At 45.8% G+C, this 14,671-nt stretch overlaps 1 protein-coding gene across 1 annotated transcript; it reads left to right on the forward strand.

Annotated features, from left to right (window-relative positions):
• The first annotated feature begins 536 nt into the window (after positions 1-536).
• Tsnax (translin associated factor X) lies at positions 537-13,627 on the forward strand. Its single transcript, XM_048367456.1, has 6 exons — positions 537-619; positions 1,073-1,171; positions 2,584-2,698; positions 6,497-6,627; positions 10,046-10,173; positions 12,067-13,627. The coding sequence occupies exons 1-6, from the start codon at positions 604-606 to the stop codon at positions 12,442-12,444; spliced, it is 867 nt and encodes a 288-aa protein (XP_048223413.1). The 5' UTR covers positions 537-603; the 3' UTR covers positions 12,445-13,627.
• The last annotated feature ends 1,044 nt before the right edge of the window (positions 13,628-14,671 follow it).

A 14,671-nucleotide genomic window follows, 5' to 3' on the forward strand; every position in this document is an offset into this window, starting at 1 on the left:
ATTCCCGCAGAAGCCGCCGAGGCGGGTGCCACGCGCCCCGCTTCACCCCGGGAGACGCCGAGGCCGAGACCCTCCGCGCACCGACCGCCGAGGACCCACGCGGCCCCGGGGCGAGGGAGGCCCGGGAGCCGCCCCCCACGGCCCCCGAGGCCGTCCCTGCCGCGCGGTCTCCCGAGGGCCGCGGACGCGCGCGAGTCCCGCCGAGCCGGCCGGCCGCGAACGCGCGGGCCGCACACAGCCCAGCGCGCGCCCGCGGGCCCCGCCCCCCCCGCCGCGGCCGGGGGGCGTGGCCGGAAGTGCGCGTGGCCGAAGGAGCGCGCGCGGGGGGCGTGGCCGGGGCTCCCGACGGAAGTGTGCGCGACCGAGGGAGCGCGCCGGCCGCCGCGCCGGAAATGAGCGCTGCTGCGGGCGCGCGCCCGAGGCCGGAAGTGTGCGAGGCCGAGGGAGCGCCGCGGACGGCTTCCGGCGTGCGTCACCCGCCTCCCGCCTCCCGGGGCCGCTCGCTGGTGGGTCGGCCCGACGCCGCCCGACGCCGCCCGACGCCGCCCTCCGCCCGCCCGGCGTTCTGCGGACTCGGTGTGCCTGGGGGAAAGCGCGGCCGACATGAGCGGCAAAGAAGGTAGCGTCCCGGGCGGCGCGGCCGCGGTTCCCGCCGAGGCGGAGGGGCGGGCCGCCGCGCGCTCCGGCCTCCCCGCGTCCGGGCGCCTCGCTCACCGCCGGGCGGCTCTAGTCGGAGGCCCCGCTGCGGGCCGCGGGGGGCCGGGCCAGGCCGCGCAGTCCGCCCGCGGAGGCCGGGCGCTGCGGGATCCAGGCTCCCCGCGCGCCCGGCTGCAAGGCCGCAGTCCGCCCGCGGAGGCCGGGCCCTGCGGGGTCCAGGCTCCCCGCACGCCCAGCTGCAAGGCCGCAGTCCGCCCGCGGAGGCCGGGCCCTGCGGGGTCCAGGCTCCCCGCACGCCCGGCTGCGGGCCCCGGGGGCCGGGCAAGGCCCAGGACGGGCGGGCTTTGCCCGACTTGGGTGGCAAACGCCAGCGATGGGAGAAACCCACCCAGGTCTTCTTCTTGTCCCCGCTCAGGAGGGTTCCGGAAGAGGAAGCATGACAACTTCCCGCACAGCCAGAGGCGAGAGGCGAAGGACGTTAACTCGTCCTCCCCGGTGATGTTGGCCTTCAAATGTAAGTCCTCCTCGGGGCCGCGCTGGGCACCGGAGACGGCCCTGAGACTCTGGAGCAGGCAGACGTGAGAGACCTCACGCAGGTCAACAGGGTAACCTTAGTTAACAGGCTAGCCACACGCCTCAAGCTTGCCCTGGCCGCCTCTTACTTTTCAGTAACATGCAGTGTTGTGTTTTGTTTCTTTTGAAGACAAACTGTATTTTCGTGTTTTGTGACACTTTGCACGGGATGGGGACTCTCATAAATCCGCACACGAATTCACTCATAGTTACGTTTTTTCTCAGCCTATTAAGTCGCCAAATTGCTTCCCTTTTGAGGACCGTGATGCAAAGCTCTTCTCTCCTTAGTCCCTTGCCCTGTAGCTTCCAGCTGTCAGAGCCCGAAGGCGCTGCGCTGCTCACTTCTGACTTGTGGTTATCTGCAGGATCTAGAGGATCCACAGCCATTGACAGTTTAGCTCCGCCTACAGTCAGCTCTGTTCCCTGACTAGCGCTGCTTAGCCTGCCCTCTGGCAGGATACTGTCTTTCCTTAGAGACAGCCAGCTGGGACAGTCCTCACACGTGGTAGGCTTAGACCTATGTCTATGTTACATTGTATTTGCCAGAAGCAAGGCGGTTTAAAGATGGCCTCATATTTACTTTTGTCTTTTCTTTTTTGATACTGGAGATGAAACCCAGGATGTTGGACTTGCTAGGCCAAGCACTTTTCCACTGAGCTACAACCCAGCCCTGGCCTCATATTTAATGGGAATGGGGTTCTAGAAAAGTCAACATTCCCTCCGTGAAATTTATTTAATGCATCTTTTTCCTCTGGTTTTTAAATATACTCCCAACATCCCAGATGAAATCTTTTAAAAGGTGATGGAAGTAATTGTAATATTTATTGTGAATTATTCTTAATTTTTTTTTTTTTTTTTGCCAGTCCTGGGGCTTGGACTCAGGGCCTGAGCACTGTCCCTGGCTTCTGTTTGCTCAAGGCTAGCACTCTGCCACTTGAGCCACAGCGCCCCTTCTGGCCATTTTCTGTATATGTGGTGCTGGGGAATCGAACCCAGGGCCTCATGTATACGGGGCAAGCACTCTTGCCACTAGGCCATATCCCCAGCCCCATTGTGAATTATTCTTAAGGAAAACTTTGAGCCTGAAACAGTGGTGTGATGAAGACTTTTAATTTTTATTGTCTTGTCCTGATCCTGGGGTTTGAACTCAGGGAATTGTGTTTCTCTTATCTAACTGGTGCTTACAGACAAATATTAGAGGTAGCATTGAGTCTTGTTCCTGCTGCATTCTGCCATACATGAAGGCAGACAGCCGTGGCCACTGGCTGCGTCTACATGGGATGTGCTCTACTGTTGGATAGACTTCCATGCACACGTGTGTGCAAGAGCCTAGTCACAGTAATGTGTTCTTAGCATTTCAGCTGGAACTGGATGCAAGGCATGACAAATATGAGAGACTTGTGAAACTAAGCCGGGACATAACTGTTGAAAGTAAAAGGACAATTTTTCTCCTCCATAGGATTACCAGGTGAGTGAATACCTTTAAAATGTTTTATAGCTTGATATAGTTCATGTAGTTTTTTACACTTTATACTTTAAGGGATAGTAACTGGCTGATAGAATGTCTTGACTGTATAAACATTGATATAGGAGATATTAGTAGCAAGTGCTTTTTAAAAATAAATGTTGTAATAAAAGAGGGGCTGGGGTATGGCTCAAGGGGCCGAGTGCCTAACTAGCAAGCACAAGGCCCTGAATTACTGTGTAAAAGTTTACTTGGATGATGGGAAAATGTTAACATTAGATAAACATTAAAATCTGGTTAATTTCTCATTCATTTTTTAACTGATTGCAACCTAATGCAGTCACAGTGACTTTATTGTTATTGCTATGGTTGTATTGTTAAGGCTATTGCCCTCTGCTGTCTTTTTTTTTTTTTTTTTTCGGCCAGTCCTGGGCCTTGGACTCAGGGCCTGAGCACTGTCCCTGGCTTCCTTTTGCTCAAGGCTAGCACTCTGCCACTTGAGCCACAGCGCCACTTCTGGCCATTTTCTGTATATGTGGTGCTGGGGAATCGAACCCAGGGCCTCATGTATACAAGGCAAGCTCTCTTGCCACTAGGCCATATCTCCAGCCCCTCTGCTGTCTTTTTCTTGAACTTAGGACCTTAATATTCATGATGAGCTTTTTCTTTCTTTTTTCTTGCCAGTTCTGGGGTTTGAACTCAGGGCCTTAACACTGTTCCTGGCTTCATTTTGCTCAAGACTCTACCACTTGAGCCACAGCGCCATTTCTGGCCTTTTCTGTGTATGTGGACCCAGGGCTTCATGCATGCCAGGCAGGCATTCTACCACTAGGCCATATTCCCAGCCCTTGAGGAGCTTTTTCTGCTGACTTCAAACTGCAGTCCTCAGATCTCATCCTTCCAAGTAGCTAAGATTACAGACATGAGTTTTTGTTTTTTGTTTCTTATTTTTTACATTTGTGCAGCATATAACACTGGTGGCTGGCTAATTTTCTCTTTGAATGCTCCTCTTGGCTCTGATCTTTTCTTTCATTTCCTTTGTCAAAGGCTTCGCGTGTCTTGGCTAAGCAGAGGAAGTGATTGAGAGGTTCAGACACTGAGGCACGTCTTACTGGCAAGTGTCGCTGGCTGAGTGCTGGCTGAGTCCTCCCTGCTTCCATCACTGCCTCTTTCTTGGCTTCGGATTTCATTTGACCAACGTCCTTCACTTTTCTATTTTGTGTTAGCTTTGCTATTTCATTTAGGAAGGCTGCCTATTCTAACTGGCTTGATACTATGTGTTTTATAAAGTATTTAGGAAACGCCAAATGTAACAAGTTTTTTTTTGTTTTTTTCACTATTATAAATATCATTGAACTCTTCCATTCACTAATTCAGTTTTTTTGTTTTTGGTAGTACTGGGGATTGAACTGCGTGCCTCACGTGTTAGGCAGGCACTGAGGTATATACTGTACTGCCACTGAACTATGCTTCCAACCTTAACTTAGTTATTAACTTCTAAGGTAGATAATCTCTTAGTTCTTTCATTTTTTATTTCATTAAATGGAATCAAAATTGCTATAGATAGATCCAATGAAATGTGATGCTGATGCACTTTCTGATTTCAGTGTCTGCTTGTTTACTTTATATTAGGTAGTTTGCTGGTAGAGCTTGCATTATGGGGATAAGCATAAGCATGTCACTTTTTTCCCACCCCAATTATAATTTTAAAACAATTTCTGTTAATGTTCAGCAGCTTAAACAGATAATGCAATGGGGCGGGCGGGGGGGGGGGGGCGACAAACCATGATGGGAATGTGATAGGAGAATGTAGTATTTGAGGGTAGTTTTTTTTGGCCAGTCCTGGGGCTTGGACTCAGGGCCTGAGCACTGTCCTTGGCGTCTTTTTGCTCAAGGCTAGCACTCTGCCACTTGAGCCATAGCGCCACTTCTGGCCGTTTTCTACATATGTGGTGCTGGGGAATCAAACCCAGGGCTTCATGTATAGGAGGCAAGCACTCTTGCCACTAGGCCATATTCCCAGCCCAGAATGTAGTATTTGAAAAAGCTACATTTTTTTGTGTGTGAAGTCATCCTTACACGATTTGTGTATGTATGTACCATTACTGGGGCTTGAACTCAGGGCATGGGCACTGTCCCTTACCTTCTGGCGCTCTATCGATTGAGCTCTGCCACTCCATTTCTGCCTTTTGCTGGTTAATTAAAGTCTCGGATTTGTCTGTCCTCACTGGCTTTGAATCTCAGCCCTCAGATCTCAGCCTCCTGAGTAGCTAGGATTGCAGGCATGAGCCACCAGTATCTGGCTACTGTGTGTGTGTGTGTGTGTGTGTGTGTGTGTGTGTGTGTGTGTGTGTGTGTGTGTGTTGGTCTTTGGTCTTGAACTCAAGGCCTGGGCATGAGCCACCAGTATCTGGCTACAGTGTGTGTGTGTGTGTGTGTGTGTGTGTGTGTGTGTGTGTGTGTGTGTGTGTTGGTCTTTGGTCTTGAACTCAAGGCCTGGGCACTGTCCCTGAGCTTTATTTGCTCAAGGCTAGCAATCTATTACTGAGCCACACCTCTACTCCTGTCTTTTTGAGTGGTTAATTGAAACTAAGAGTCTCAGAGAATTCGAGCCTCAAGACTAACATTAAAATAAAAAAGAAGCTTCTCTGAATAATACCATAAATAAGTAAATTAATTAATTAATCTTTTTGTTTTTGGTGCCAGTCAGGGCCTGGGCACCATTCCTGAGCTTCTTTTGCTTGAGGCTCACACTCCACCACTGTGTATGTGGTGCTGGGGAATGGAACCCAGGGCTTCATGCTTGCTAGGCAAGCACTCTGCCACTGTCATGGTCCCAGGCCCCTCCCCCCTTTGTAGGAAGGATTTTCTTGAATGCTTTTGTAGTGTTCTGCTCTTGCTGAGCTTGTGCTTTCCCGCCCTGTGAGGGCCTGTGGGAGTTTTTCTTTTGTAGCCGTAGGTGGTTTTTCTTCTGGTTGCAGTGGGCTGTACTAAGCTAAGCACTTGAGAAGTAAATCCGTCTCTGGGGTTCTGAGGCGCACTCTGGTTTTGCAACTTTCTCCTCATTGTTACTGTGCCCCCTGAGTCTAGCCATCTTGATTTCCTTAGACTCCCAACTTTTTAACCCAGGCAGACTTTGGACTAGGTTTCTTGTCATCTGGCAACTCACAAGCAATATGATGGAACAGTCTTGTGTATTTTCTCCCTGTCACTGCCCATGCTGCCTTAGTTATATATCTGAAACTATCCTTGGGTTTCTTTTTTTCTTATTGGTTTTTTAAGGTAGAAAGATGAATCCAGTTCATGTTACTCTATTCTTCCTCAAGCAAACATCTTTAATATGTCATACTTTTATAAATAAATTTTTTTTTTGGCCAAACTTGGGCCTTGAACTCAGGGCCTGAGCACTGTCCTTGGCCTCTTTTTGCTGAAGGCTAACACTCTGCCACTTGAGCCACAGCGCCACTTCTGGCCATTTTCTGTATATGTGGTGCTGAGGAATCGAACCCAGGGGCTTCATGTATACAGAGCAAGCACTCTTGCCACTAGGCCATATTCCCAGCCCTATGAATAAAGTTTTAAAGTTGGTCATCCTATACATACACACTGTTTCATACTTTTTTACATAATAATATGTTGTAGCATTTTCTGGGCTTTTATATACTATTAATAAGTTATAATTGTAGATGTGAGTTAGAAGAATCCAGAACCACACAGATGCTTAGTCTTACGCTGATACCACTGTTTTATTGTGAAAGCATCAGGCTGATGTTCTACAAGTGCCCAATGTCTTGATTATAGTGCTCCTGATATGGAAGAAATATTGGCTGAATCAGAAATTAAGTTGGATGGTGTCAGACAAAAAATATTGCAGGTAGCCCAAGAGCTATCAGGAGAAGACATGCATCAATTCCATCGAGCCATTACCACAGGTACGTCTAGGTTTACTGAAGTGTGTGTAACATTTCCTTGTAGAATTAATGTGCTACATAATTGATGTCAATTATTAATATTGGTGGTATAGTATTATCTTTAGCTTTAAACAAAAGTTGTGACTGGGACCGGGAATGTGGCTTAGCGGTAGAGTGCCTGCCATGTACACATGAAGCCCTGGGTTCGATTCCTCAGCATCACCTAAACAGAAAAGGCTAGCAGTGGCGCTGTGGCTCAAGTGATAGAGTGCCAGCCTTGAGCAAAAAGAAGCCAGGGACAGTGCTCAGACCCTGAATCCCAAGCCCCAGGACTGGCAAAAAAACCCCACCAGGGCTGGGGATATGGCCTAGTGGCAAGAGTGCTTGCCTTGTATACATGAGGCCCTGAGTTCAATTCCCCAGCACCACATATACAGAAAATGGCCAGAAGTGGCGCTGTGGCTCAAGTGGCAGAGTGCTAGCCTTGAGCAAAAAAAAGCCAGGGACAGTGCTCAGGCCCTGAGTACAAGGCCCAGGACTGGCAAAAAAATAAACCAAAAAAAACCCCCCACCAAAACAAAACCGTGACGTGAGTAATAGAAGGCAATCTAAAAATATCCAGGTGGCTTTATTTTTCTAACTGTGTAGTAATGATTACTGGTTGATTATTTAATAAAGTGAATGGGACCAGAGACTCATGAACTTTTTAAGTGTGTATTCTTCAGGTGGGGCTCATCTCACTTTTAACTACAATGAATTTTACTGGTGGCTCTGAAATTCCTGCTTTGATAAGTTAGCCCAAACATCTCATGGCATTGAATTTGTAACTGGAGATGTTATGATGGTGGTGCTAGGGTTTCAGTATTCATTTAAAAGTGTTTCAGAGAGCTGGGCGCTGATGGCTCATACCTGTAATCCTAGCTACTTAAGAGACTGAGATCTGAGGATTGTGGTTCAAAGCCAGAGGAAAGTCCATGAGATTCTTATCTCTAACTACCAAAAAGCCCAAAGCGGAGCTGTGGCTCAAAAGCTCAGGGACAGCGCCCGTGCCCTGAGTTTAAGCCCCAGAACTGGCACACACAGAAAGTGCAGGGAGTACTGGAACTTTATGGAATCACTATTCTCAGATGAGTTGAATAAGTGTGTACAGGTCTCAGTTTTTCCCTCTTGTGTTCTTTCCTTAACATGAACTTGACAGGAAGTACTGAAACAACTCAGATAAGCACTAGGATTTGCAGAATGACTGGGACATGAGTTGACCCAGTATCTGTACTCTAAGTACCTCCAGTTCTAGTCTTGTGATTCCAGACCTTGCTTTTTAGAAATGTTGAAGTGTCTTGTGGGAGGCATTGTATATGCTTTTAAGTGTAGGGTATGGTATTGAGGACTAAACTGATAGTCTGTGTGGGGTAAGAACTGAACGGATAGCTCAGATGACTCCTGAAGGTCCTTAAGTGTAGGGTAGGGTGTTGAGGATGGAACTGAGACCTCAGATGGTTTGGGAAATTACTGCACGAGGAAGTAGGAGGAAACACTAGAGCAACTTAGAAGCATAGGCAGAAACTTTCTAAAAGAGTCCCAGGGGCACAGCAGAAAGAAGAGAGACTTGACAAGTGGGATTTCCTTAAAAAGTTTCTGCATAGCAAAGGACATGGTTACTAAACTAGAAAGACAGCCAGCAGATTGGAAGAAGATCTTTACCAGAAATCCATCCAGCCAAGACCTAATACCCAAAATATGCAAGGAGCTCAAGAAATCCCTTCCAAAGCTAATAAACCATTCACAAAGTGAGCAGAAGAGCTAAGGAGGAACCTCTCAGAAGAAGACGAAAGAATGGCAGTGGTTGAGGAAATGCTCAACACCTAGTCATAAAAGAAATGCAAATCAAAACAACTTTGAAATTTTCACCCCAGTTAGATCGACTAACATTGTGAATTCAAATAAGAAATTGCACTGTTGGTGGGAATGGAAACTGGTACAACCACTCTGGACAGCAGTCTGGAGGCTCCTCAAAATATCTAAATATAGGGGCTGGGAATATGGCCTAGTGGCAAGAGTGCTTGCCTCATATAATGAAGCCCTAGGTTCGATTCCTCAGCACCACATATATAGAATACGGCCAGAAGTGGCGCTGTGGCTCAACAAAAAGAAGCCAGGGACAGTGCTCAGGCCCTGAGTTCAAGCCCCAGGACTGGCAAAAAAACAACAAAACAAAAACTAAATATAGACCTTCCATATGACCCAGCCATACTACTCCTGGGCATCTACTTAGAACCTGGTTACCTTCACATATCTAGAAAATTGGACTGAATGTATATATTGCTCAAATATTATAAGGATAAGTAAAAATAATCAGAAGCCTTTAGTTGGGTTTCCCTGTATGTGTTTTAATTGGAGAATGAAGAGAAAAATAACAAATTATATAAAAGCAATTTTGATATACTACTCTCTTACTGGAAGCTGACTCTAAATACTTCTGTTTGGATCTCATCCAAAGCAAAAGCAAAGGGGAAGGCATTGTTTGATGGAATATGGCAGTAGGCTGATAGTTTTCGCCTTGGGGATTATACACTGAAAATAACGGATGTCCTTTTCATCAAGTTGGAGCATAACTTGTTTAAACATCCTCTTACCTACGTAGCACTAAGAGTGCTTTTCAGTGCTTCAGGCCACATGTCTTTGAACTTCCTCATAATAAAGCATTAGCTCAGATGTCATTGAGGCAAAATCGGCTACCTCATCTCTGAAGTAATGCTCATGCAACACATCCCAAAGACATCTTATGTACGATTTCAGATGTACTTGGGAATTACATCAGCAGACTGCATTTAATAGAGAGTGACACCATAGATAAACTTTAAAGGTTCTGATTTTGTGTATTTTTTTCTTAATTAAAAAAATCATATCTTTATGCATCCATCCTGGGACTTGAACTTAGGACCTGGATGATGTCCCTGATCTTTTGTGCTCAAGGCTAACATTCTACCACTTAAGCCACAGTTCTGCTTCTAGCTTTTTTGGTGGTTAATTGGAGATACTGGTCTCTAGGGCTTAGTGGTAGTCCTCAGTTCTGGGGCAAGGCCAAGAGACTGTGCACTACCTTAGATGTAGTCAAGTTATCTTTCTTGTTGAGTGAGGTAATGGAGTTTCAAGTTTTTTGTTTTTGTTTTGGCCAGTCCTGGGCCTTGGACTCAGGGCCTGAGCACTGTCCCTGACTTCTTTTTGCTCAAGGCTAGCACTCTGCCACGTGAGCCACAGCGCCCCTTCTGGCCGTTTTCTGTATATGTGGTGCTGGGGAATCGAACCCAGGGCCTCATGTATACGAGGCGAGCTCTCTTGCCACTAGGCCATATTCCCAGCCCAAGTTTCAAGTTTTTTATTTTGACAGTCCTATAAATGTAGTACTTGCTCTTAGTAATTTTGTTTGTTTTTTTTTCAGGGCTGCAGGAATATGTGGAAGCTGTCTCTTTTCAACACTTCATCAAAACACGTTCATTAATCAGTATGGAAGAAATTAATAAGCAGTTGATATTTACAACTGAAGACAGTGGGAAAGAAAACAAAACTGTGAGAATTTAATGTTATATTACACACTTACTATAATTTACCTAAGAGCATAATGAGTGTAGGAGATTTACTGGCTTAAAGTGGTTTAGATGGGAGAGGTGCTTATTAATGGAGATTAAAGTCTCATGGGCTTTTCTGCCTAGGCTCTGTTAGTAACTTGATCAAATTTCAGCCTCTTGTAACGAGGAGTTTAGGCCTGAGCCGCCAGCACCTGGCCTATGCTCTATGACAAGACCTTTTGCCGGTTAATTGGAGATGAGAGTGTCAGATTTGTCTGCCTGGTCTGGCTTTGAACTTCCATCCTCAGATCTCAGCCTTTTGAGTATCTAGGATTATAGGCATTAGCCACCAGTGCCTAGCTTTACTCTACTTTAAACTTTACCTCCTCATGTTTTTAAACTTTAAAGAAATAAAACACAGTTCTTGGCTCCTGATGCCCACAGTGTCCTTGGAAGTAATTACAGCTTCACCTGCCTTGGTCCCATACGCTTTGGGTAGCTATTTAGGTGCCACTTCTACTTGAAGGAGCCCTGTAGAGACTAACTTGATGGTGATGATGATGGGAGCCAGGTGTTACGAGTGCTTACTTGTGCTGGGCATTACACCAAGAACTTGGTAGGTTTGTCTCATTTACTCCATAAAATAAACCTCTGAGGGTAGGTACTGCGGTCCCACCTTATAGATAAGGAAACAGGTTTAGAGAGATGAATAACTTGCCCAAGGGCATGCACCTTGTGAAATCAGCTCCCAGAAGAGGTGGGTGGAGATGGGTCAGCCCTGTGGTAGAGCTGACCTCTAACAGAAGGAGTGACTAAGGGCTACAAGATCAGGACAGGGTGGCCATCACAGGGCTCTCTTGATGGGGACGAAGGTCATCGGAAGAGGAAGGCCAGGTTATCTGGTGAGGAAGATGCAGCAGTAAGACATGTGAATCATGATGTTCCATGCTGAGTAGGGAAGAAGGAGCTGCAGCCGAGTGACTTAGGAAAACAGGACTAGGGTCACCCCTGGGCTTGGTAATCGTCACTGAAACAGTGGTGGTCACACAGGGACGTCATTAGGCTGTTAAGAAAGTTGTCACCTTCTTAATTTATTATTATAGAGGTGATGTACAGAGGGGTTACATTTACAGGTGTCAGGTAATAACTTCATTTCCTTTAGTACAGTGCCATCTATTAAAAGTTTTAACTTTAAAAAAGTTCTTTTTTGGTCAAGTGAGGTTGGAAGCAAGTGGCTTTTCAATAGTGGAGTCAGATTTTTAAGTATCTTAGTGGTTCACCTAATCCCCTGTCCTCATGTGGGCAGATTCCTCACAAGATAGCTGTTAAGGCAAACAGAGCCTTTTCCTTGGCAGAGCTTGGCATGACCGATCTGCTCTTGGTTTTGCATGTTGTAATAATTGTGATGCTTGTCTGTGTGTCTTTTCTCGTCTCCATGTGTTGCTTTCTGCCTATTTTTTTTTGGCCAGTCCTGGGCCTTGGACTCAGGGTCTGAGCACTGTCCCTGGCTTCTTCCCACTCAAGGCTAGCACTCTGTCACTTGAGCCACAGCGCCCCTTCTGGCCGTTTTCCATATATGTGGTGCTGGGGAATCGAACCGAGAGCTTCATGTGTAGGAGGCAAGCGCTCTTGCCACTAGGCCATATTCCCAGCCCCTCCTATTTTTGTTTTTTTTTTTTTTTTTTTTGGCCAGTCCTGGGCCTTGAACTCGGGCCTGAGCACTGTCCTGGCTTCTTTTTGCTCAAGGCTAGCACTCTGCCACTTGAGCCACAGCGCCACTTCTGGCCGTTTTCTGTATATGTGGTGCTGGGGAATCGAACCCAGGGCCTCATGTATACAAGGCAAGCACTCTTGCCACTAGGCCATATCCCCATTTTGTTTTCTTTTAAACCAGCCCACCTCAGATGCCCAGATGAAGCAGCCAGTCACTTGGAGCCTGAAAGTTACGCCTGTGGACTACCTGCTGGGAGTGGCCGACCTGACGGGAGAGCTGATGCGCATGTGCATTAACAGCGTGGGGAACGGGGACATCGACACGCCCTTTGAAGTGAGCCAGTTTTTGCGCCAGGTTTATGATGGGTTCTCATTCATTGGCAACACTGGTCCTTATGAGGTTTCCAAGAAGCTGTACACCTTGAAACAGAGTCTGGCCAAAGTGGAGAATGCTTGTTATGCCCTGAAAGTCCGGGGCTCAGAGATACCAAAGCATATGCTGGCAGATGTGTTTTCAGTTAAAACAGAAATGATAGATCAGGAAGAGGGTGTGTCTTAGGGTAATACCTGCCAGCTATTCTCCTGTGACAGCTTCGGAGACTGTTACTTGGTGTTTGGTTTGACTTTGGTGTGGCTTTTACATACAGATGTTTTCAGTTGTACTGTTTTAAGCTGTATACAAACTGTATATAAAATTACCCAAATGAGTCGTTTCTTAGTGTTTCTGAAAGTTTGCATTCAAGTGTTTACCCATGTGTGTCTTTGTGAAGTTTTTGCTAACTTTTGTTGCTTATCTATTATATCAATATGTCTCAGATGGCACTTTCTGTCAGACCTGTTTTAGCTTACAGTGTGTGAACTTTGGAGTTGTAGTTTTTAGTGGGGTTTTTATTTTTTAGAGAAAAAAATTTCTTAGTTAAACTTCTGGACTTGAGCTTCCTGTTTATAAATTTCTTGGTAGTACCGTGCCAAGCTTCCAAGATAGGCTTAATTCATAGATCGAGAATTAAGGAACTATTGGTATTTTTTAAGTGTAAGTTTTGAGCTGTTAATAGTGAGAATTCGTATAGTTCTGGCAACTTTTGGGCCAATTTGAATTTCTATGTAACAGCCTTCTAGAAAAGCTGACAGGGTACTTAGGTACTCATTTTTTTTGTCCTTTATCACAGAAGATGTGATGAGCATTTGGAGATAATGTTGTAATATTTTTCACTGGTAAAGATGAGTTGCATTGTATACTTGTATATGGAGCTAAAAATCTTTTAGTAGTGATTATTTAGCAGAGTTTTTCTGTGTTTTTTGGGGGGGAAGGGGAATGAAGTTATGAGGCATGTTTGGAGGCTTTCTTACTCTAGCATCTATAGAAGTTACATTTAAATAATTACAATGACATTTTAAATACTAAGTTATTCCAAACCTTTGTAGTTGTCCTGTGGTGTTAACTGATGAAGTTGCCAAAGAAAATGTATTCTGTATAACTGAGCAATAAGACAGTTGTCAGCGCTGGCAGTCTGTGGTTGTCTTCAGGGCTGGGATCTGCTACCGAGCTGAGCTACAGCTGATCACCTGTGACGTGGTCCTGGCTGGTCACTGGGTAGTTCCAACTGTTTTGTGAGTTTTGAGAATCCAGATGCTGGGTTTTATTTTTTTGAAAGATTATCTCTGTTTGTAAGGGCTGATTCTTTGCAAATGTAATTTTCCAAAAAATATTACCTAAAGGAAAATAAAACAGACATGCCTGATAAGTTAAGAGTGTGTTTTTGTTTGATGAGTTCTACCTTTCCTGGGTGAACACCATCGCTAAAGAGTGATGGATGTTTTGCAGATAATTAAAATAGGTGACTGTGTAAAGAAGAATCAACATGCCAAAGCCAGAGCTGCCCTAGGGAAACCTGGGGGTACAGACAAGCAGCCACGCTCCACAAACACCCGCAAAATAAACCCAGCCACATGTGAAGAAAATGTTCACACCTTAGGACCTGGGGCATTTCAAGAATTTAAGGCTGGTCAGCATATGACAGTATGGGCTTGTATACCATCTAGTGATGCGTATATATAACCCACCATTGAATGGCTTGAAGAGGAAGCAGCGTGGTAATCTCTGCCAACACAGGGAGGCCACTGTGAAGCCTTAACACCCGCAGTTTCAAGGATTTAAGCAACCAACAATAGAGGGAACTTCAACCAGGTAAAAAATATCTGAAAAACCCACAATACTGTTCTCTGGTGAAAGATGGAAAGTCCTCCCTCAAAGATCAGGAATAAGACAATATTGTGCCAAGCTTCAGATACAAAACCTGAATTTTTATGTGCTACCCGTAAGTGACCTGAAAAGAAAGTTAGAAATTCTATTTGCCAATAGCATTAAAAAGAATATATTAAAGAACATTAAAAGGGTGCTGGCGGTTCACACCTGTAAACCCTAGCTACTTAGGCTGAGACCTGAGGATTGTGGTTCAAAGCCAGGCTGAGCAGGAAAGTCTGTGAGATTTTCTAATTAATCACCCTCAAACCAAAAGTGGTGCTGTGGCTCAAAGTAGTAGAATGCTATTCTTGAGCAAAAAAGCTCAGGGACAGTGCCCAGGCTGTGAGTTCAAGCTCCGTGACTGACCAAAAAGAAAACACATGGATACATTTATTCTAAGAAGTGAAAAATGACAGGAAGCTGAAGAACAAAGAAATGAACATTGTAAATAAAAGGCTTCTGTTGGTGTTCGTAGATTAATATTACTTTTGGGTGTGGGGCTTGAACAGATGAATAAGTTTTAAAATTCGTTTTATTTGCT

The sequence above is a fragment of the Perognathus longimembris genome, chromosome 18 (assembly GCF_023159225.1).
Source record: "Perognathus longimembris pacificus isolate PPM17 chromosome 18, ASM2315922v1, whole genome shotgun sequence".
NCBI lineage: Eukaryota > Metazoa > Chordata > Mammalia > Rodentia > Heteromyidae > Perognathus > Perognathus longimembris.

Excerpts from the sequence above, each read along its gene's own strand:
- Tsnax (XM_048367456.1), top strand. Across the intron at positions 2,699-6,496 it reads CTCCTCCATAGGATTACCAG|TGCTCCTGATATGGAAGAAA; the intron begins GTGAGTGAATAC and ends TCTTGATTATAG. Across the intron at positions 10,174-12,066 it reads GTGGGAAAGAAAACAAAACT|CCCACCTCAGATGCCCAGAT; the intron begins GTGAGAATTTAA and ends CTTTTAAACCAG.